The sequence below is a fragment of the Corvus kubaryi genome, unplaced genomic scaffold (assembly GCF_017639235.1).
Source record: "Corvus kubaryi isolate FWS band 111438036 unplaced genomic scaffold, C.kubaryi_AGA036_p1.0 37300, whole genome shotgun sequence".
NCBI classification, from domain to species: Eukaryota; Metazoa; Chordata; class Aves; order Passeriformes; family Corvidae; genus Corvus; species Corvus kubaryi.
In genome coordinates, this window is record NW_024581093.1 from 12,486,167 (window position 1) to 12,510,725 (window position 24,559).

Sequence of the window (24,559 nt, forward strand, 5' to 3'; positions counted from 1 at the left end):
ACAAAGTCTGTGTTAAAAACTACTAGATCTTTCAAAGTATTGTGGGAAAAATGTAACTATCATTGCAGCACAACTACAGGATTGCTGCAACATTAAACAGATAGTTACTTTCACTGTCATTTGACATGTCACAGCCTGGAGGATCACAAGTAGGGGCCTAGAGAAACACAGATCAAAATAACAGATAAAACACTCAAAAAAGTAAGTCACCCTTTCCAACAATGATTGTGCTAGATAGCATTTCCTGTATATTTTTAAAAAAAGAGATACGGAAAAGCATTAAACTGCTAAATATTCCACTAAATAAATCTGGTTGTTGTTAGAAGTTCCATTTTAATGTCTTGGCTTTCTCATTTGTCTAATAAGGCCAGCTCAGATTCCCATAACATCAATCACTGTCTCCCTGAGACACCACAACAGCCCCCCTGCCCAGGCTCCCCCTCCTGCCTTGTGTTTCCACCTTGGATCCTTGGCAGAAGGGTCGGTTTCAGCTGCATTCTGCATGCTGTGCAGATGATAAATATACCTCAGAAGAACAAGATAAAAGACTGATTAGTTGTTCTTCCTCTCCAAAAAGAAGAACTTAAAAAAAAAAAAAAATCATAGTTTTTAACAAGGTTATAAACTGTTGGAGGTAGGATAAAGGGAAAAATCCCTTACTCCTTTCCTGGCACAAGCAGAGAAAGCAGCTCAGTATCAGCCTTTTGCTGCACTCTCTCTGCACAGATGTTACCACTGTGCCTTTCTGCTTTACACTGCCAGGAAACCTCAGAACTCTGAAAAAACCCCATTCATTGTGAGCATGTGAGAGAGGGGGCAGAGCATTGAAGAGTCCCGATGGAAATGGTACCCACCGGGCTTTCCAAGCACACGGAGCGAGGAGAGGCCAACGGAAACAGCTCACAACAGGAGAGACTGCACTGCACCCCCATGACCCACCTGGCTGCTCCTGACCCACAACCCAATGGTCACAGAGCTGCTCTGGCAGCACTGACCACTGCTGACCACCCTGTGCCCATTGGCACTGAGTTGCTTTTGGCAGCACTGACCACTGCTGACCACCCTGTGCCCATTGGCACTGACACACCAGACCCCTGAAATCAAACACAGCACACCTATGTGCCTCAAATTCCAAGAGAGTGTTTGGAGGTTTAGAATTGTGTTAACTGTGGTAGACAATTGAATTAACAGGAATGAAAGCAAGAATATGTTTATAATTAATATGACAAAACAAATCATCCAATATGGTTCCATCCAAATTAGACATGCTCTAATCCTAAACATAAAAAATCTTAAATTATCTCAGTCTACCTACAATTAATAATTTTAGTTCCTTCTTTACACGTTATTTCCCTGAAAATAAAAAAAAAAAAGCAGTCTATTATTTTGAATATTCTCTTCCCAATTCTCTTCATCAATAGGCATTCATCTTAATTCCCAGTAACTGAAATGAAATCCTTACAAATGATTGCTAACTCCACACAGCAAAACATTAAAAGAATACAGTCATCACATGCAGAGAATTCAGTCAATTAATTGTAACCGTAAACACATATTTCAACTTAACTCAGAAGATAAAATAGTCCTACTCCGGCAATTTAGTCAGATTATGATTTTTTGTTAAAAATGAAATTAAACATGAGACAGCAATAAACCGTCTTTCACATGTGGCAGTAAAATACAAAACAATTCCAAAAAACCCCCACCCTACCTCATTTCTCAAACATTATTGTTACCATCCAGGCCCTCCTCTACACTACATCCTCCCAAAACAGAATGCAACAACCCAGACTGAGTTACAATCTCTCCCAAATCTGGAGACAGTAAAGAGAAGTAACAAAATAAGCTCTTCTAAGGAATCCAGTTCTGCAGAGTCACCCTGAACGAGAATTCCCTGCATTATCTCCTTTCAAAGCAAACAGAGTATGGATGATTCAATTTTTTTTTTTTTTAAATTCCTGAATGGGCTCTAAGCTGACCATTAGGACTGCAAAGCAGAGGAGAAAGAACCTCTCTTACTGCTGTTAGACCTCACTGTGCTTTGGAACACAGACTAAAAAAACCTAGCAAAGGCAGCCCTGCTCTGGCACCACACTGGCACTTGCCCAAGGGCATATGAACACAGCCTCCTGAAAGTGGAAAATAGGGGGTTTTGGCATTGAATTAGGAGAAAAAACATTTCCTTCAAACTATAAACAGACCAAATTAATATTAGTGGCCATTAGGCTTTTACTGTACTGCTCAACTGATGCCTCAGTTTTCCACAAGCAATGAGATTGTCCTCTGATCTGATTTTCTGATGCACTCACAGCTGTAATTATACATAGTTATATATACAGTTTTCATAGCACTTTTGCCTTTGGGGGTCTATATTACCTTACTTTCCTTTGCCTAATTTTTCATTGATGCTTCCAAGCTGTAAAAGTAAGGTTGGCATATTTTAAATACTTTCCATTGCTTGCTTAAATCTACACTATTATGTGGGTATCGAACATATTTTTATAGAGGCACCAAAGCCACAAATATATTAAATTAATCACATTTTTCCAGTGGCAAGTGTTTAGAGTTTATAGTCAATGCAACCACAGTATGAAAATATGCCTACATGGAAAACACATTTCTTGAAGAAATATTTACTCAGCACAGAGTTTCAAATAAAAATTTTAAAAGCCTTCTTTTTGGTACATCTCCTGCCAAAACACTGTATCACAACAAAATTTATATACATGGGTATTTGAAAGTTTTGTGTATCCTTGTTTATGGCTTACAGGAATAAAATTTAATACAAGTGGAAATACTTTTCTGTTCAATTTAACTGAAATTCTTTAGCTATATGGAAAAGAGAAGACATCATTAAAGAGAAGAAACTACTTTTGATTTCTAAAGACATCATTAAGATGTGCTGTGTTCTCATTTTGTATGGTATTTTTAGTCATTTTCCCTGCACTTTAAGGCAAATACTAGATACTGATTTTGCATAAATTAGCTCAATTAGATAAAATGGCATAATCAAATATTCAGACAAACTGTTTAAACAAATCTAAAATGTGGATTAAAAAAAGCCAAACTCAAGACTCTTGGCTGGAACTTGAAGACCTTTGCTGATACAGCTCACCTGAGTCATGTCAGGACATTTTTGCATCTTTAACCTTCTCTTAATGATGACCCATTTGACATCTGCATGAAGGAACATTTTGCCCTGATACTGCTGTAGCAGTAAAACCACCCAAAATACTTCAGCAGCTGTTTCAGTACAAACAATCCCAAAGAAATTCCACAACCACCTGGCTGGCCTTACCGGGACATGAACCCTTCTGGTCACCGTCTCTGTCACACTGCTGCTCAGAGGCTGCAATGCCGAAGGCCTGATGCCAGAGGCTCCATTTCTCACTAACTCAGAAGGGCATCCCTTCCTTCTAACCCACACTGGGAACCACATCTTGGATAGTTTTGTCATTTACATATTGAAGAAACACGTGCACAGTCATCTATGGCAAAGGAATATCACCACTGGGAAGAACAGAGCTATAAGCAGACCTAGGCATGCCCAGAATTGCCTTCCTTCTTCATGCATTGTCTGCAGATGAAGTAAAATATCAAAAAGCTGTTTAAGTTATTTTCAATGCATTCAACACTGTTGACTTCTGAAGTCCCTATTACATTGCTGAATTTTACCGGGTAGCTGCATTTTACTAAGTTCTTTAGTGACTCAGTAAGTGGCCCTCGATGAGTAAGTTAAGAGAAAATAAATTACCATTGTATTATTTATTCTCAGTTTTGGGAAGCTCTCAGGGCAGAGGCTATTTCTCTCTGAGGATGTGGAAATTGCCTATCACATACTGGGTACCCCAAATAGCAGTAAAAATACTTTTCTACTAAGACATTTCCTGATGAGTCATAGAGTGCCTTTAGAACAAAGCCTCATCTTCTCCAAAGTGCTCAGCTGTGGCATATTAAAAGTGACTGGTTTGAAGAATCAAAGAAAGAGGAATTGGATGGGCTGCAGCAACCCTGACTCAGTACAGGCTCCTCCTGAGGGCACCCCTACAAGAGCCAGCAGCTCCCAGGTTCTGTCACATTCATAATCCCATGATGTAAGAACAAACAGAGAAACCAGGAACAAATGACATCACTGAGCTTTCATTATCTCACAGGAACATGGCACAAGTGCTGCACTGTGAACAATGAAAGTCTCATTATGAATGAACCAACAGCCAGGCACATGAATTACCTTGGTAACAGGAAATAGTAGGAAACTGAGGGGATAAGCAGCATTTGGATAGAACAAGAAAAACATTCTTCAGTTCTGAACTTGGAGTGAATCTTAAGATAAATACTTCATCTTTTATGCTTCAATAAGAAATTCACCATGCTGAACAAGGAACTTCTTAAATATACATGCCTCATACCAAGAAATAAAAAAAGCTGAAACACATCTTTTAGTACACATTTCCACACACACAGTTCTTACCTCTTTAATAAAAGAACTCCCCTACATACAGACATGTTCATATCTTGCTATCCCATCCACTACAGATTTGAATTAACTGTGTTTCAAGAAGTCCCCATCCCTGGTCACTCACTCCTGCCATGCATTTAATCCAAATACAGGAGCACATGGAATCACAGAATCATTAAGCCTGGAAAGGACCTTCACAATCATCCAGTCCAACCATTGACCCAACACTCCTAAACCCACCACTGAACCCTGTTCGTAAATGCCACATCTGCACATCCTTTAAATACCTCCAGGGATGGTGTCTCAACCACACCAAAAAAAGAACCTCATCCTTGTAGCTCTTAGGAGCTCTGAATACAAAAAATATTAATATGTTGCAGTTGAAATTACTTTGAAGGTGTAAGAAAAGCAGGCTCATTCTTGCCCTCCTGACATAACTCAAAGACACATACTTATTAGCACCTATTTAAACATACATTTTATCTATCATTTTGACTGCATCACTTAATTTGAAGGCAAATGTGCATCACTTCCCCAAAACTGCAGCTGTTATAATCTTCCTTTTAAAAGCACTCCTCCAGCAATTCAGAAAATGTACACACATTGAATACTTTCCTTGAACTTTAACTGCAATATTAGAGCACTTAGATGACAATTTTCCTGTAAAAATATTGTAATACTAAGCTAATGCTTACCTGATTTGAAAATCTCATGCTGATGTTCCGCTGGTCCTCGGGGGGTACATACCGGCCAATGGGGTCGAGATCTTTAGGACTCACTAATTTATCAGCTGAAAGCAAATGACAATAAAAATACAGAATGACTTGAGTACTTTCTGCAGCTTTTGTGAAGAAGTCATGTCAACTTGTGTGTTGTAGTTGGTTCTGCTTTGTTTTAGATTGACTTATAAAAGCACATTCTGAAAAATTCAGAATTCCATTAATTTTAAAATGAGTGACTAAAGCATTGTTCTTGCTACAGCTAATTACAATACTGTAGTATATAAAACCAAACCTTTATTTGGTCACAAAGGTATGTTAGTAGATTAGATGCAGACAACATACTCCACAACACAAGTCACGTAAAAAGCCCTTAATTCACAACCATGGAATTACTCTAGAGCTTTAACTATAAACTTAATGACCATCAAAAATTGTTTAGCTTTGAAGAAAAGCAGACAGCCTCTATCTCAAGGTAATCACATGACTTGAATCCTGGAAAGGACAAGAGATAAAGGTACCTCTCAGTATGGTATCTCACGAAGAAATTGTGAAAAAAAACCTAACTAAAGGTATTTGAAAACTAGCAAAGTCTATGTGGTGTTTTTTACATGGAGGGTGGAGAAACCCTACCAAACCTAAAACCCCAGTATTTTAACCCTCTCCTTAAAAAAAAAATTAAGCCCTCCAATAAAAACATACTATTAAAAAGTTTCAGCAAATTCCTTGAATACAGGTTCATAATCTAGTATGAGCTATTATACCCTTAAAATAAGCATTCCCCTGCCAAAATTGTATTTTGACAGGAAACTGTCCAAACTTCATCTAATTTCTGCTACAGAGTAAGTCAAAACACATTCTCATTTCTTCTATCTCAAAGTCAACAATTTTGTACCTATTCTTAAAAGCCCCAACCCAAGGGAATAAGGTATTAATCTAAACCAGGAGTGACTCATGGCTCCACTCAGCTCCATGAGAAAACCAGCTCTGCCTTGATCAGAATGTTTCTGAATGCTACACCACAGAGTAAATGAAGGCAACAGCTTAAAGCTCAAAATATGCCCTGCCTGAAGCTTGCCAGGGCTAGGACTGCACAAAGTAATGGGGCAGTGGGGAGCAAACCTACGGGCAGCAGTGAGGGGCCCTGGCTGGGCAGCGCAGGGGGAAGCCCTGCCAGAACTTCTGCTGCCGGGAGCTCTGCCAGCCCTGGATGCTGTCCTGTCCTCAGCCTCCTGCTGGGACCATGCAGCTGGACTGCAGCCAGGAGAGGACCCTGTTCCTGGCTCTGCACTGCTCCTGCAGGGCCATGATCCATGAACACAAACCCAAGCAAAGCTAGAAGATAGAAGATTGCTATGAACAATAGATTAATATACTGACACATGAATTACCAAACCACATCTGAGCAAACCACTCATCTAAGCTCCAGTCCACACAGAATTCTTATGCTGGCTAAAGGAATGGAAACTACTTGAATTATGTTAAGTACTGCTGATGCAATGAAATAAATTAACCAAATGATTTCAAGATCAATGGGCTCTGCCTCATAGTTCTGAAAAACGAGAGGTTTCCAGGATTTGTGTTCTATTCCCACTGGTTTTAACACTGATTTACATTGCTCAGTAATTAAAATATATGGTCAGAATAATTTCATATTTAAAGAACTGTATCAATAGACTAATATAAAACTTAAGCTAACTCCTAGTGAATATTCATCACCATTATCACAAATACAAGTATTGGACTGCAAAAGCAGATTCCTTTGTTAGCTCCTTATCTGCATCAGCAGAAGCTGACAACATTCAATCCATTTGGTCTATAAAAATATTACTAAAACTCTTAGTTCCAGGCAGCACTGAATCCACAGAACAAGATACAAAAATTCTAAGGAAAAACAAAGGAAAGAGAGCTACTAAACAAAAGACTGAGTGAATTTTCAGTTCAGCTGAATACCTGAGATTCCTTTCCCTTACTCCAAAATGGGGACCTTAACATAAAGGTTTTACAAACCTCCTCATCCAAAGCAAGAAGGAAATTCTGTGAAAAACAGCATCACTACCTGCAAAACACATGCTTTTTTCCTTCATAAACAAGTTTTTCAGTTGCATAAACATGGGGTGCCTTCCAACAGTGACACACAGGCACTTTTACTGCCTCTATTACTTGGAGCATTTGTAAGAAGGATCAAAATTTTGACTTCCCTATTTCTGTTTGCCCCTCTGTGGGAGGGTAAGAATTGACTCAGGTTCGTGTTGCTGCATTTAGAAATATTTGGACCTCAAGAGGCAGAGCCCAGGCCCAGAGACAGCAGCAGGAGCTACAAAGGTGATACTGTGTGCTGCCTACACAGCAGGAGTGAGAAGGCTGAACAAACACAAATTAATTGATACCCTGGAGGCAACACAATGATTTCTGAATGGATAATGAAATGGGAAACCAATACCTTCCCAGATATCAAAGTATTTGGAGCCAGGCTTCCGCTTAATTAGCGGCCACCAACAAGCGAAGTAACACACAAACACTTTCATCAAGGACAAGATTGTTATTCAGGTAGGTTTTCACCAGTAAGGAGCAAAATTGAATGCACCAATTCTAAATTAGTATGAGTAAATGGAGTTCCTGATATAACCAGTGGTGAACACATTGCTATAAGATCTCCAAACCTTGTTTGCAAGGATTATGACAGAAGCGGGAAAAAATTACATTGAAATTTTGAATATTTTGGGAAAAAAAAGAGAGGGTGAATGAAAAGTAGCAAATAAAGTGGAAAAAAAGTTTTGAAACAATAAAGGAAACAGTTACTAAAGACAACATTTCAAAAAAAGATTTAGCACAACTATTTAGAAAAAGCAGTGTGTAAGAATGTTCAGCAAAGAACTGAAACACAAGAATGTTATGTTACACAAATAACAGTTAGCAAACTATAAATAGAATTTATTTAACCAGCATTCTGCAGGTACAGAAATACACAAATATTCATAAGATCAATACTAGTATAACTACTACAGTATACCTACACACACACACACTGGAGAATTACTTGGCTAATACACTTAGAAGATAAATTAGTTTTTTAATTAACAGTGGGATTGCCTGCACTTCCTTTGAAACATTGGCTAAAAGAGGAATTTTGCAAGGAATACAGCAAAACCAAACAGGTGGAGCACCAGACATACCCTGTCCCTCCATAGCTGAAGAGAAATCCACTGTTCTTGCCAACTGCTGAATTTTTAAACTCCCCTTCAATTTTTCTCATTTTTGTTACCAACAGCCTGTTTCCCTTCTGTGGGAAAAATAGTTTCCAGAACTCCATCTACTGATTACCTGCTGATCATGTTAAAATAAATCTTTCTCCTACAAGAAATCCTAAAGAAAAAACCCAACTGTGAAGATTTTTCTGGATTAACCACTCTTTATGCATTAGCCTATAATAAAATCACTTCAAGTAAGACTGAGAGTTCGTTTGTGACTGAAATGCACTGTAACAACCTTCAATGGTCAGACTTTGATACACACTTTCAATTGCTCATACAGTTTCTTCTTTTTAAAAGGGTAAAAATAACACAAGAATAAATCATTAACTTTCTCTGAGACTGCAGCTATTCAAAGTTTCGACCTGTCTTGATTAAAACAGTCAATAATTTTAATTCAATGCTATAAATCACTTACAAACATTATTGTACAGGTGCAGCTGATACAGTTAACCCAGAAAGCATCACATTAATATATTCTGTCATGAAGAAAAAGAAATAAGAGGGAAAGCCAGGAAAAAAAATAAATCTATCATCTTATTTAGATTTTCAGTACTCTATGAAATATTCCACTAAGCTTTATAGTAGGTGGCATAAAAAAAAAAAAAAAGACTGCAAAGCAATTTTTGCCTGACAGAGGACACACAAGCCACTCAAGGTCCATTCAAAACTCAAGCCAGAATGTTGTTCAGATTCAAGAGGAACACAGAGTGCACAGCTGCTGCAGGTGCTCAGCTCTCACCCAGCAGCTTGGCAATGATGTACACGGCCTGGCCCCACAGGAACAGCTTCCCATCACGCCCGTTGTTACTGGGGAACCTCCTCTGGCTGCCAGGGCTCTTCTTCTCCAGCTCCACAAAGTCAGCAGGCACGTAGTAATACTTGGGGACAACAGGGCACCCTGGAGAATTGGACAGCAAGCACAGCCAGTAAGTAAATATCACTTTCCTCATTATTTGACTGGCATCCCCTCATAAAGCTGAAGTGGATCCAAACCAGGAAAAATTGCACCCCAGTAACAGTTTGATTGAACAGAGATTGTCATTCATTGTTATCTCTGCAGTGAGGAATCCCAGGACAATACTAAACTACTTTGTATTTCACCAGACATTTCCTCAGAATTTCTACCCAGAACAGGTATGTTATCTGTGCAGCACCTTCTGTGCAAACTAAAACTAAAAAAGTCACCTGCAGGAAAATGCAGTTCAGTTAAGAAGGCTTAACCAAAAGCAATGAACGCTGGGTCCCAGTGAAACACTTGGGGTATTGTGCCCCCCAGTTAACACAGGCTCAGTATCAGACAACTCTTTCCAACTAAAATTCCTGCTCAAAACAACTCAACTTGGTTTTGCACACTTTTATTCATTAAATGTTTAAAACCAGCACTTGAACTTTGAAACAACAGGAAACAAAATGGCATAACTTCTCTACTGGAAGATACATACCTTGTATCTAGAATTATGCCACAAGTATTGCTGATCATTGGAGATCAATTAACGTTATATCAAAACTTTTTAAGTGGACATGCATCAGGAATTGCGAGACATGATTACAAATGATTGACCTAATTACATGAAATCGAAAAGCAAATTAATATGCTTCCCGCATAATTTAATTCCACCTTAATATGGCTCTACTCTTGAATTAATTTGGATAAAGAACAGGTGATAAACAGAATAAAGTTGTAGTGTTTTACTCTTTGCTTAGAAAAACAACATTACTGGGAAGAAGCCAAGAAAAAATGGAGAAGAGAGAGTTATTAGAGAGACAATGTTCAAATGAGTGAGGCACCAAAACACATCCAGAAATTTTAAGACCTGGCATTTGTGATGACATTCAACAAAAGGAGCCACAAGATTAATTTAGTGTCCACAAAACTTCAAATACTCATTAATAATCAGAAAAAAGCACCAACCAGCAAGAAAAATTTGCTACGTAATGCAAATTTGGTAAGGGAATGTTTGATTGTCTTAAAGAAATTAACTTCAAAAAGTTTAAAGAACAAGTCATATTCTGCATGTACTTGCATAACTGTACCACAGATGTAAGAACAGGTGACTAAAATGCTGAGTTTTAAAACTGGATTGTTCTGTTCTCAGGCCATTTCTTTTCCTCCCACTCAAACTTATGGTCTTTTTCTTTTTTTTAACTAAATTTTGGATGGATGTACCTGACAAGGTCACTATTAGCCTTATCTGCAGTGCCACAAAAATCCTGAAGTGCACAATTTAAATAAGAGAACATTTATATTTAAATTATTATATTGCTACTTTCCCACCTCTAAGCTGGAAACAATTTCACATGCATATACCAAATTATTTTTTAAAGCTTTCAGAATTAAGTGACAATGAATGATGTGTCCAAATGGGACAGTGAAACACTCTGACTGCTGGTAGTTAATATTTGCCTGAAAAGTCGAAGTGAACTTTGTAAACAATGAAGCAGAGGTGAAGGAGGGGAGGAATGAGTGGGCACAGTGTAAATCTTACATTAGTATCAGTAGCATTTTTCCAGATAACGTTATTTTTATTATCACACTTTATGATGCCATGTATCTACACAAAAGAGGTTATTTTAGAATTAGTATTTTGCCATTGGGAAACATGTTGATATTCTTACTTCTCCTTTGCTCTGACCACAATATACATTAATAGGAAGGTCAATTTTTTTATAATTTCAGATCAATAAAAAGCTACAAGTGTTTCAGAAGAACAATTTCCAGATAATACCTTCAGGTGTATGTTGAAGCAGAGGGTCCAGAAGATCCTGATATTCCTTTACTTGTGTAGGATTTCCTTTAAAAATGCCTAAAAATAATCAAACAATAATTGATTTAATGAAAGAAATAATTTTTCCATGACCTTGAAGTTCATAAAAGAAGAAGAAAAAAAATTCCAGTGTTTACTTTTCAAAACTAAATATTTAGTGCCTACACACTAAATAGCTCATGAAAAGTAAAAGATGGATCTGTAGATCACAACAGTCAACTCCCTGATGCTGCTTTTCGGGAGGCACTGGTATGCTTGGGACTACCAGTCCCTTAAAAGTTGTTTTAGCAGAACTTCCCAAGATGAATCTGATGAATACCAGCATAATCAATGTTCAGTTTATTGAAAGTTCTTAAATGAAAATATATATTAACAATATAAAACCCTTTTCTGCTCAAAGAAAACACATCTATTTGACAAGCAAGGTGATGTTTTAAAGTAGAATATTTTTTAACATTTAAAGGGGAAAAAGCTAGATAAAAACTTTACATCATAAATCTTATACTAATATTCCCTTTTTCAACCACCAAATTTTTTTTCTTTCCATGGCTCTTCAGTGCTCCATCAAACCCAAAGCTTGACAAGTATTGTTCACTACATTTTCAAATATTCCTGAGTATATACAGGAGTATATATAGTTGCCAAGAGACACAAATGCAATCAAAGTTTGCACACAAAAAAGGGTCTGTTTTAAGTGACACACCGGACTATTTCAAAACACTCAAGGATAGTCATGACTTAAGAGCAGTATCTGCTCCTCCCATGTCATTGTCTTTTTGCCATTGCTGAGTATACACTTCAAATTTTGCATTAGGAAAGCCTGTGGCTTTGGAGACATTTGCACAAAATCTACTAACAGAATTGTTCTACTTTCTAGAAGTGTGGGCCAAGCAAAAAGGACAAGGACAGTATGTGCAAAGTATGTATTTTTTAGGGTTTTTTGTATACAAGAAGAGTAAAATGCTTTTTTTATTCTTTTGCTAACTTCAGTTGAAGATGACTGTATTTTTGTTCTCAAAACTGCAAGTGGGCAGCATTAAATGTCAGTGCCTTTCTCCTCAGTTTTGGGCCTCACTGTTCGAAAAATGTCAAACATTTCTTTAGAAATATCAGTTGTGAAACCTTATTAGATCTTCAAACACAATACTTTAATCTGTGGGTGGCCGCAGACAGAGGAGTCGAGGCTGATGGCAGATTTCTGTGCCCCTCGCTGTCTTTATCTGAAAACTATTCAACATGCTACAGGAGAAAGAAAAGATGGACAGATTTTACTCCATCTAAAAATCTTTTTGACAGTTGTAACCCTACTCATTTTCTTACCCAGACTTCTGTTCTAAGCAAGTTTTAGCTTCTATCCTGAAATCATCCCTTGAACTTCTCTGGTGTGTCTCCTGTCCTCAAGTCAAGGGCTAGGTAATGTTGTTTTTGTTGCTCTTGTTTTGATTTTTATTTTATTATTCAGTCAGACTGACTACATGAAAAATCGTGGCCAGGAGGAAATTAGACCTTTCCTGGTTCCCTTTCTTCTCTTCTGAATTCTCATTCAATTGCCACACAATGCTGAACTTGAAAAGCCCTGGTGCACATTGAGCATGTCAGTGTGTTCTCCCTCCCTGTTCTCTCCCGTGCTGCTGTGAAGTTCTGATACATCTGAAAGTTTTTAGGCTTAAAAGGCAATGCAGGACAATGCCACAGATTGAAGCTTGTAACAAACCCTTACTGAGTTACATTCTAAAACCAGTGCACATTAGAAATGCTGAAATACAGGGATGCTTGGGGTTTTTTAACCCAGGAGGCAGAACTCTCAATGAGATGTTTAGTGTCACTGCATTATGGTTTACTTTGGCAGGACAGGAAAATAATTTTGTATCTTTCCTCTAAAAGCTCATCTCTCTGATGCCTTTAAGGAACAGGAATGTAAAGCTATACTTACCATCAATTATCATAAAAATAAAAAACAGAGGGAATTCACACTCAATGCCATCAAAAAGCTGCAAAGAAGGAAAATTCATCAGACATTTCATCATTTTCATTTAAGGACATGTATCTGAATAACCCAGTTGAATAATTTCTAAGCAACAAAAGACAAACATGAATGCAAAAATATTTTAGTACATTTAGGTTATCGCTTCTTAATTCTGTGGGCACTTTAACTGTGCCTTTATGTCTGCTGTGGCTCACTCTCAAGCAGAATATTTAAATAATCTATTTTTTATTTTTCACAGAGAAACTACGGGGGAAAAAAGAAACAAATTTTCATTTAGATAACCTTAACTGATAAATACTGTGATCAAAAGCAAAACTGTTTTCCACACACTCAGACTGTAGTCAGCTGTGAAATGAAATGATAAATAATTTCCTTATTTGTTATGTGAAATCAACTGTACCCTAAATGTAAATGAAAGCACATTCATTACAAAACAAACCAATGACTCACTTGCTGACTTAGCAATCTCTGAAAACTGCACATGCAAATTACAGAAGGCATCTCCTTGCCTTGAAGCCTTTAGGAATCCCTGTGCAATTCTGATTCCAGGGCCTGGAGGGGTGTCAGGTACCTGGGACAGGAATTTTACCTTAATTTCTGCTGGTTTATAATAACGCCGCGTTCTGTCCTCCAGGGCTGTTCTGTACCCATCTCTCAGAAATCTTTTAAACCCATATTTTCCTTTCAACTTCCTAATAATTTTATCTAGTGTTTGACCAAACAGAACCTCATCATCCAAAGCAAATGCAGGATAACTAAGACAGGGCAGAAGAGCTGCATCAGTATTCTGTAGCAGAGGGAAAAATAGGACATTACAAATTTAATTAGATCTCTGACAATTATTTGATGCACAAACAAAGACTGTTTAACTCACTAAGTGAAATACACATTTGGAACATTATCTTATCAAAATCATAGCACTAATATAGGGAAATAGTGTGCAAAATAAGACTTCTTAGCAAGTATCAGGATAAACTACAAACCAAATGTGCAGATACACAATTTAGAAGAGAACTCCATTTGACTCAGAACGTCACCTGTTTTACAGCTGATCATATGCAGGCATAATTGAAAACATTCTAACACTTTGTGTTTGGGGATTTTTATTTGTTTGTTTGCTTTTTAAATATATTCTCCAGATTATTCCTGGAGGAAACACAAACATTTGGGTATCATATGCTCAAAAAGAAGCACAAATATTTTATGAAGGTGCAATGCTGAAAAGTACCTATGATTAAATCATCATTTCTGAACAGCTTTTCCAGAAATATTCTTAGGGTGCTGAAACAAACAAGCCTATCTGTCAATTAGGAAGAAAAGAGAATAATTCCAAAAAAAAGTATGAGCAACCTTCTCAGGAACCACGTGGATCTATTCGGAATTAAAAACACAAGAAAAACTACTAACTAGTGCATCACCTCTACAGGTAAGCTTCCAGAAACACACAAGAAAGTATGCTTTTCTGCTGATATAGCCAAGATAGTCAACTGTTTAAAATAACTGTTTTTTCCAACATGACTGACACGAACTCGTAAAAGGAAGAAAAGGACACAAAGATTTCTATGGGACAAGTAAGTTATAAAATCAGCTTCTGTTGGAATATTTCAAGTCTCCAGCAAATAACAAACAACAAGAGTTCTAAAAGACCATTTGACTATTAAAAAAGTAGCTGACAGTGCCTTTTATTTTAATTATCCAGCACATTACAACTCTGCTGTAATTCTTCTACACAATAAGTAAACTATTAATGTATAAGATTAATAGCCTGTTTCATGAACAAAACTGCTATTATATTCCAGAATGAATAAAAAAGCAGAACTCTATTATCACTCAGTTTAAATTACTGATTTTCTAACACCAAATTTACCTTTGATGCTAGTACTGAAATAGATGGTTTTTTGACTAATCTATACTTATGTCACTTAGATTTACTCACTGAGGAAATACATTTGTAACAATAGCTTATAACAAAAAGAAATCACTCATATTCAGCAATTTATGGTAAGCTAACCTTAAAGGCTTGTTTCCCAGACAAAAGAAAGAATTAAAGCTAAAACAAAGGGTTTCAAAAGTGCAGACACAGTGTATAGTGGAAACTAGGCCAAAAGAAAAACAAATTACCAAGGCTGCAAATCTCACTTAAGTTATTTCAAATTTTATTTCAAAACTGTTTAGAAAGCTACCAAGAGGTTAACATTTTAATCTAAGTATTAAAAAAATAAAGAACACCATTTTAATTCCTCTTCAGAAAAACTACTACATCACAGTGACACTTAAGAAGCAAAGATTTAACAAGTTCCCAGCAAATTTCACCTTTATCAAGCGGATCAGAAGGTCCATCATAAAACTAAAAATTCACATCCATTCATTTTCTCCACACTCTGTTGAGGTGAATTTCTTTTAATGACTTACATGAGACCTTGACTCCCGGGGCAGCAATGAGCACAGGGTCTGTCTGTTCCGGTTATGGGCATCAAAATCCACAAATATAACAGACCAAGAGCAGCCCTGTGAACACAACATTGCATTTGTTTAAGGGAGAGGGAAGAAGGTTGGTGCATCCTGCTGAAACTCACTGGTTCTGTGTTTAATTTGTGTTGTCATTGCTTGATAGCTGAAAATTTTAATCAGAAAACATAGCACAACATCAAGTTGAAAATATTTTGGTTTTCAAATATACTGAAGTATAGCCAAAATTAGATGGTTTGATCACTGATTAGTAATTATATGATTCATTCAAGCTATTAACTCTTCCATTAATTCTTGAAGAATGAGGCCTGTATTAAGGACAAACAAAAGTGGTTGTTCATCCCTGTGAATGCAGGAAATGTTCTAAACAGTGATGCTGAATATTTCACTACGAGTCAGTTAGCAAACAAACAACTGGATATTCAGCACAGGTAATGCTTTGGAAAAGGACTTTCATAGCAAATAAAAATGTTCTGCTTTTCAGTTATTTTAAGGACTGCATTATCAACATTTTGCTCCTTAGCAAAATCTACTTCCTTATAAAATCAGTAATTTTACACTATATTTCTCTGTCAACTTCTTGATGCTTCCTGAAACACTCAATCCCCCTGGCTGAGATAGAGTTTAAACAGAATCAATACATTTAGAAGTATTACCAGTAAGCAACTTCTGGCAAACTCTGGTTTGTTAATGAACAGGTATCTTCATACATGTTGCAACTGATAACGAATCTCAGGATCACTCCCCGACTGGAAGACACACTCAATGTGAATTCATTCCACTAAGGTCATAAATACCAGAAATTTTCATAAATCCACCAAATTTCTTCTAAACAACAGTCAGTTTTTTTGGTATACTACTTTCCTAGGAAGACTGTTCCAGAGCCCACCATTCTATTTATTAAAAACTTTAATTTCCAGTGAAGTTTCTACATAAATACCTCACCACACTTCTTCGTGTGCCAGTACTACCATCCACTGAGACACCTTTCCAAAGGGTTTTATTCTTACTCTTTAACTGCACTCTAAGTATACACAGATATAAAAATACTCAGCTTTTGCTTTACTAGGGTAAGCAAAACATTTAGTTCACTGTCCTCATGGAAAATATAATCTGTTTTCTCAGTCATTCTAGCAAGATATACCCTGAATAGTGCTGCAGTAAGAATGTACACAAATAATCACATTGGCTTTGATGATTTGTTAACTTTCTTCTTAATCCAGATTCTGATTATTCACAAATCTCTAAACTCATCTACAAACTCTGAATACAACCTGCCTACACACACAGTTCCAAAATCTGTGATGCAGGGAAGGATTCTCTGGGGATTCAGGAGCAGGCTCATTTGCATTTTGTAAACCCACAAGCACCTTGTTTGACAAATGAACTACTTTTCACTCCTCTAAAGAACTGTAAACTTCTGTAGTAAGAACACCTTACAAAGACTTGATTTATGAAAAAATCTTTTTAAATTGTTTTTGCCCAAACCAATAGAGGACACGCAGCTCATACACAAATGACTGGTCCCACTCTGCCCAGGTCAGCCTTTAACATGTTCCTCCTGCTGTAAGTAGTGATTCCCCAGCAGTGATTTATGCAGGTTGCACCTGTGCAGCTGCAGGTGCAAACAAGTCTCTTGAGGGGCTCAGTGGGATTTCTCAAAGCTACTGGAACACAGCTGCAGGTAAGCACAAAGGCAAACTCTGCACAGACTGAAGGTCAAAATGGGTTCTGTTAATGCCAACTACAGATCTCAGAAACAAACTCTAAAAGCATTTAAACTGGTCTTGCTTCAGCAATTTATTCATCCATTTCAGAAATCAGCCAAGAATAATTTGGAAACCCAGCAGCCATGTTTACTTGAAACTGTTGGGAAGGTAAAGATTATAGATAAATATCATTTGTGAAATAATAACAATGCATGTATAGTGTCTGATCATTATTGAAGATCCTTACTAGCTCCTAGTTCTTAAGACTTGACATCAGCTTTTAGAACGTATGGCATCTCTCTTCCATGTGTGCATTTTCTAAACCATTAATTTGGAAGAGTATTCTTTTATTTTAGCTACAGACTACTGTAGGTATAGCACCAAAACGAAAGATGCACATAGAAGGGGAATACAAGGCAGACAGAAACGTCTCAGAAAAGGTTTGCTTTCCTAATTGATCCAAGCCATATGAAAGGATGAGAAAAGACTTTATGGCTGTGCAACACACTGAAATAAAAAACAGGTTAAAAAGTGGGATTACATAAAAGCAGCTTGGTTAAAGTCTTGATCAAAAGCCACGTGAAGGAAGCAGAGAAAAGGAAGGTAATGCTTGAAGGTGGAGGAATACTCTAGTAACAGCAACAGATAAAGCTGTGAAGGAAAAAACCATTTTGGCAACAAAATTATTTTTAAGACTAAGCTGCCACTGATTTAGAATTTTTTTAAGGAAAAATCCCAAGTAATTCTTGTTAGTAAGAGCACTAATGATTTTATCAGATAAATTCTGTACCTGAAACAGTAGCAATCAGTTTGCAAACTAACTCGCTTTAAAGCTGGAATCCAACAAATGTGCTGGATACTTCTGAATATCCTCTGATCCACCCTGTAAATCATTATTGCTAACAAAAAAGGAGGAAAACCAAACACTTTTATTACCTGATTTCCAAAGAGATTGAAACCGTTAATTGCTTCTAAAGCGGCTTTTGCCAGCCCCACGGAGCTGAGAACAAAACAAAAACACAGAGATATCACAATTCAAGCCCAGGCTAAAACTTCACACTTGACAGATTTCAGTGCCATGATCTTTTCTTGATTTGCATTTTGTGCTTAACCTTAATGTTAATAAAATGATGAAGCAGCAGATTTGGGGTTGTTTTGGTGGTAGGTTGTTTTTTCTTTTCTCTGAAATACTACTCAGCATTTTTATTTGCCTTCAAATGTCAGAGACCATCTGAAAAAAGCACTTCTGTTCTCACCTTGCTATCAGACATCTGGCATTACGTATTTCAAGGTCTTGCTAATAGCGTACAGACAGAGGATTTACTTCAGCACAATTTTTCAAACCAGCTCTCAAGCATTAAACTTCAAAAGACTGATTTCTAGCTTTCAATATAATAAAAGAACTCATCAATCCAGATTCATAAGAGAAGGATTTTCCAATGTCAACTATATAGAACCACATCTTTTATTTCACCCCATCACGAAGAAAACAGGACCCAGATATTCTATCAACAAGACTTCAAGTTAGCACTCACACTTAAAGACATTATGGACTAAAATCACTAATAACTATACAATTTAAAAATCAAATTCTATATTAAAATTGTTTATTAACTATCATGTAAATTCTACAGTACAAATAAAAATACACATTTTAACAAAGTCTTTTCATTAAAAAAGTGTAGTTTTCTATTTTCCTTGTGAGTACTTAAAAAAAAAAGTGAAGAAGCATTCTTCTCCTCTCAGTTTCACTCCTCTCTTTTTCTCAGCTTTAAAGAATATATAATTACAGAGAGGCCAATTTCACTTACGTCCATTCAACTGCAGTAAGGAACTAAAGCATTAACATACACATAAAACACTACATTTTTTGCATGTTGATTCCAAAATTCCAGACATTATGGTCACATGGCATCCAAAAGTAAAATGTTACATGAGCTATTTCCTGAAAGTCCCAGTGTAGCAGTCCCAGGTTTCTGACAGTCCTGTCGAATGCAAACACTGCAGGTAGGGAAAGGCCTTTGCTCTGCTCACTCAGTGGTTACAGACAAGTGTACGACCTGGAATTACTCCAGAGGCCCAGCTAATTAAACAAACACCTCTTACATTCTCTTAGGCAGTCTGGTAAAACAGATTCAGAGCATCCAGTGAAACAAAGCATAGTTTGTTTATAAAAATAATTAATGAAACACTGAGTTATAGTAAATACTCAGATAATAACCACTAACAATTCCCAACTTCTACAGAAGAGGAGTTGTGACTGTATTGACAAACAACTTCATCACTCAGCGCCCCCCTGCCCCCAAAAAAAAATCTACAAGAATCAAATTGGCAGAAATCTGCAAACAGAGACTGTGCTTCAATCTTTATTTTTCTATACTCCATGCAGCACTCTGAGATGGAAGCAAACATTTTACCTTACTGTAAATAAACTGATTTTTACTATCTATTAATGCAAAAATATGAAATTACTAACTAACCCATATTTTAAATTTTAAATATTACACAGAAAATATTGAAAATAATGAAAAAAATTCAGTGCAGTTACAGGATTTGGTTTTTTAAATATTGCTTTACCTGTATTCATTCTAATATTAGAAATACTTTAGACTGATTTCACACTTTATCATTTATAAATCTCCATGTTCCTTTCTGAAACACTGCCAGAAATAATACTCCTGGGTGTCAGTTCTAATTGGTGCAACAAGAGAAAGCTGACCAGCTTAACCACAGCCTGCTCTGAGCAGCTGCCTCACCTCGGTGTCTTCTGATGCTGAAAGCTTTTAGAGCTGGAGAATGAGATGAAGAAATAAACTGAACTCAGAAGTGCTGTGAATGTAATTATTTTTCTGGCTTTGTTTCAAATACTAAAAAACAATGTGATTGTTCTAAAAAATTGCTCTATTCTAATTATCACCTAGTAATTAATCAAAAAAATTGACATGATGACTCAGAACAGAACTTTTCAGAGGAATTAATATTATTATCAAACTGCATATACAGAAGATAAAAATCAGAGAAATCCTGCACACTGAAGGCTGCATCACATGTTAAAATCTCATATTTCCCTTTCAAGTAACAGTACTAATACCAACATTACACATTTTCAGAGTGAGAAAAAAGTTACTGATAAAAGGTAGAGAAGTAATAAATGTTCAACTGGTATTCAGATAACATAAAACTACTTAATCTGTCTACAAAATAGGATGATACTGCTTGAGGGAAGTTCAAGGCAAATATGTATAGCTTCCTTGAAATCATCTCTACTTTGCACACTCAGTCATTATTCTACAGTAAGAATAATTTAATAATTACTGTCATTGATCACCATTTTTCTATCTCTAGTTATTGAAAGCCCATGGAGACTTCACTACTGTCACAATTACTTGCAAGTGACCATATAAATGTCCCAACATTGTCAATCACTCCCTTAACCACAGACACAAGTACTACTTGGGTTATCAAAAGTTTTATGGGTAAATGACAGGAGGAAGTAACTTTGAAAGAAAAAAAGAAGTCTGTGAACAGCCTTTGTATCAAGTGTGTCTTTAGAAGAGTGAACAATCACACAGCACAGCGCACTTCAGGACTGTGATCACACTTCACACATTTCATTCCTACTGATTCATGCCCTCCTGTTGGGCAAATTACTAAAGAGATTTTACAATAAACATTATGCTCATGTCTTTGTATAGAAAATACATTCCTCATACTCTACAATTTAGTAACAAAAGAAATGGAGTGTCTTAACAAAATGAATTAATGGCAAAATGTATTTAATAAATACATTCCTCCTCATTAAGCCACTATGAACACACTGTACCAACTTGTGGGACTCTGCCTGGAGAAAAAGGTGCTTACTTGGAGGTGGTCCCAAAACAAAACCTAACCCAAACCCTCTTGAAACGTTCCTCTGAAAATTTCAGAGGATCAGTAAGTCATTGGCTGGAAGGGACATATTGAACTCATCTAGCCCTACAAACCCATATAACATAACCAAGACCAATTTAAGTAAACCACATTCTCAACTAGACAAGTCTCAAAAACCTGCAAGAATGGAGGTTCTGTTTTGAGTATCCTGTTCTTTCCTTCACTGTGCTTCAAATGAAAAGGTTTCTCCTTAATTTCCCCACTGAACCTCACCAGGTGCAATCCTTAGACCTTACTGGAGCCACCAATTATTTTAATGTGTCAAGGATTATCAAAAGCAATCCTGCAATCATAATGCTATGGGTAACATTTGACCATGAGCCATATTTAGGGCAGGGGAAGATGAGACTAACCTAGAGAAACCACTTACAGCTTGCTAAAAGAGGTTTAGTAAATGCACTAAAACAACACTCATAATTCCCACTAACTTTTAATTGTTAGATTCACCTCCTCAGTAAAATACTTGAGGGCAAACACTAAAATTCGCATATTCTTAGCAAATATAAATCAAAATACACCTTCAAGTATATCCACCCTTAATCCTCCTCCCATTCAATTTCTTGCCTCCATCCGAGTGCTGTGCATTTCAACTGGCATATCAAACACCACAGAGGATGTGAAAAATAAGCAAACAAGAAAAGATTTCTACATCACTAATAATTTTGTAACTATATAACCCAAAATGAAGAAGGAAGGACAGCACTATAGCAATGTAACACCTGCACTCCAGAGAAGAGCAAGACCGAGGCTCTGCAGTCCCGCATTCAGAATATGAGGATGCTGCACTTTGGCAATTTCCTCATTCTCACAGTGCATATGGGAGGCGTCAGAGGCAGTTTGCACAGGTACTCAGCAGATGCCTGCAGAGCAGCTTGATCAAATGGTTACAGGACAAATCATTTTTCTGAAGTTCAGCCATATGGGAAGGGATCACACTACAATAAAATCTTGCCTTTGAACCAATAAAAGACATTAATTTACATACATCAGTGAAGACCTGCTCCACAGAGTGTTTTGCTATTTATCATTTGTTAGAAGTGTTTGGAGCTGTACTAAGAGAGAATACCGAGGCTGTGAAGGCTTAAAATATCTGCATCTTTTATCATGGGCCATAATGTGCAGCTGTTATTCACAGACTTCCAATTGTATAATATCCTCTTGGAAAAGAAAGCCTCTTTCAATAAAAGACAAGAATTCCCTACTCATTCTGAAAGCAAACACAGCCTGTATGGAGATTTCCAGCAGAGGCTTTAAGGGTCAGGAGTGCACCATCCATAACACTGACCCTGAAGAGACCACTCTGGGGTCCAAAACCACAGAAGACACACAACATCATTTGTGAGTAGACCTGATACTCGTAATTGCTTCACCAATCTAAAACAAAAATGTTTTTATAGCTCTCTTTGGTAGATACAATTGGAACATAAAGTATAAAGAGTATCTCAGTGTACCCAGGGCTTTCCTCAATAATATCTAAATATGTCTTTTGATGCATGTTTCCTGTCCATTTTTCCTGATTTATGAGAACAAGGGAAATTGCCTACCAGCTTTCTACAATGAAGCACAGTGCCCACACATACACAAAGAAAGATAAATAGGGGCAATACCTGTTTCTGATGACCAAAGTCTACTTCTTAAATTAGGATCAAGCTCTGTGCTTCCCTTTGTGCTAGCTCAATGATCTGTTAGATTGGCCCAGTCCATCTCACAAAACTTTACCCTTAAAAAATCCAACTTATAAATGTCAGTCTAGATTAAGACAAAACAACATGCCCATTTCCATCTGCTTAAAAGATGCTCAGTTTTCCCTGGAGGAAATTCACATACTGAATAACCAGAATGCTGCAAACAACAGCAGGCACAGGAGTTTCAGTGTTCCTTTTGCACATTTCTATGAGATGAGATGTGGAAAGAAGCATTCGATTCTCTATGTGAATGCTCATGTAGTCTGGCATTTGACAATTCTGCAGACACAGTAGGAGAAAACAAAACCAGCAAAGTAATAAAGCAGATTATAGAACAACAACTTGGATTTTTTAGCTCTCATATTGATACAAATGTTCTATAAAAGCCCTGAAAAAACGGACTAAATTAAGAGTTTTGCTGCAAGAACATGTAACTATACCAACAGGTTAAAATATACATGCCTGCATGTGGACTAAAAAAAAAAATTCATTCTCAAATGACACCACAGATTTGTTTGACAATATTGAAGACTGGAAGAAACGTGTATTCTTTGCAAGCCCTTGATAATTAGGATGGTCAACAGTGTTTTAAAAATCCTGAGATATCCGATCTATATCCATTTTTATGATTAATAAAACCTCAGAAGTCACAAAGTGAAGAAAACAATAGTAAAACTAGAAAAATCAAGTTGTCAGATTACAGATTTGATCCTTCAAGGCAGACAGCACATGAGCAATTCCAGTGAGGTGAGCAGGACCACTCCAGCATTAAAATGCTACCAGCATTGCTCCCTGTCTCCTGGGACAGGGCTCAGAACTCGCAGCATCTGAAGAACCTGGAAAAGCGTTTGGCACTAGGCTGCTCTCCAGTGCCCAGCATCATCTTCCCACCATGGTGGAGATGAGAAAAATCTCAACTCATAATTCAACGCCTTTTTAAAGCAGGATAATCCTAACCAGTTTTATGAATCCGATTCCAATCCCATTGCACATGCCTCGAGACCCTGAACTGTTCTGAACACAATTTTCAGAATTATACACAGGCAGCTGCACATAATTATTGGAATTTGAATATTCAAACAGCTAAGCATCCGTGTGGTTATTTCAGCATGCACATCATGATGAAATGATCTTCACATTTTCCCAAAATACATCCCTCAGTCTTTAGAGAACCTTAATTTAGTTCAAACAGTATTTTCATGCATTATTATTTTTAGCTCACCCCATGAATCCGTTTTATTCATTTACTTGCTTTGACTAAAAGAGCTACAATTTCTCACCTACCTTGAGTGCAGCTCTGGACTGCCATTGTTGTATTTACTGCCTCTTTCCCAGACACCAAAATCTGGCACACGATAGGCTCTCTCCACACAAAACACAAGATTTTGGATAAAGGACACCTGTAGGAAAGAAAAGTGACTGAAGGAAAATGAAAGCACAGTTTTTCTGTTTTATCCAAAAGATGAAGTTGCTCTCTCTTGTAACTGTTCTTTCCATCCTTTTCTGACTGAACCCAAAGAATGATGTTCCCAAGTTCAATTATTTTCTTTAAAACCAGTTCTTAATCACAATATGTTAAGAG

At 36.9% G+C, this 24,559-nt stretch overlaps 1 protein-coding gene across 6 annotated transcripts in view; it reads right to left on the reverse strand.

The window, feature by feature from the left end:
- The window catches only part of PHKB (phosphorylase kinase regulatory subunit beta), a 70,173-nt gene that overhangs the window by 27,105 nt on the left and 18,509 nt on the right, over positions 1-24,559 (reverse strand). For all 6 annotated transcript variants that reach the window (XM_042027555.1, XM_042027554.1, XM_042027553.1 and 3 more), the window contains 8 exons: positions 24,262-24,377; positions 18,299-18,362; positions 15,597-15,692; positions 13,774-13,971; positions 13,131-13,188; positions 11,159-11,236; positions 9,172-9,330; positions 5,155-5,249 (listed from right to left, as the gene is read on the reverse strand). In XM_042027555.1, coding sequence (XP_041883489.1) covers positions 5,155-5,249; positions 9,172-9,330; positions 11,159-11,236; positions 13,131-13,188; positions 13,774-13,971; positions 15,597-15,692; positions 18,299-18,362; positions 24,262-24,377 — 864 coding nt within the window. The remainder of the gene's footprint in view (positions 1-5,154; positions 5,250-9,171; positions 9,331-11,158; positions 11,237-13,130; positions 13,189-13,773; positions 13,972-15,596; positions 15,693-18,298; positions 18,363-24,261; positions 24,378-24,559) is intronic.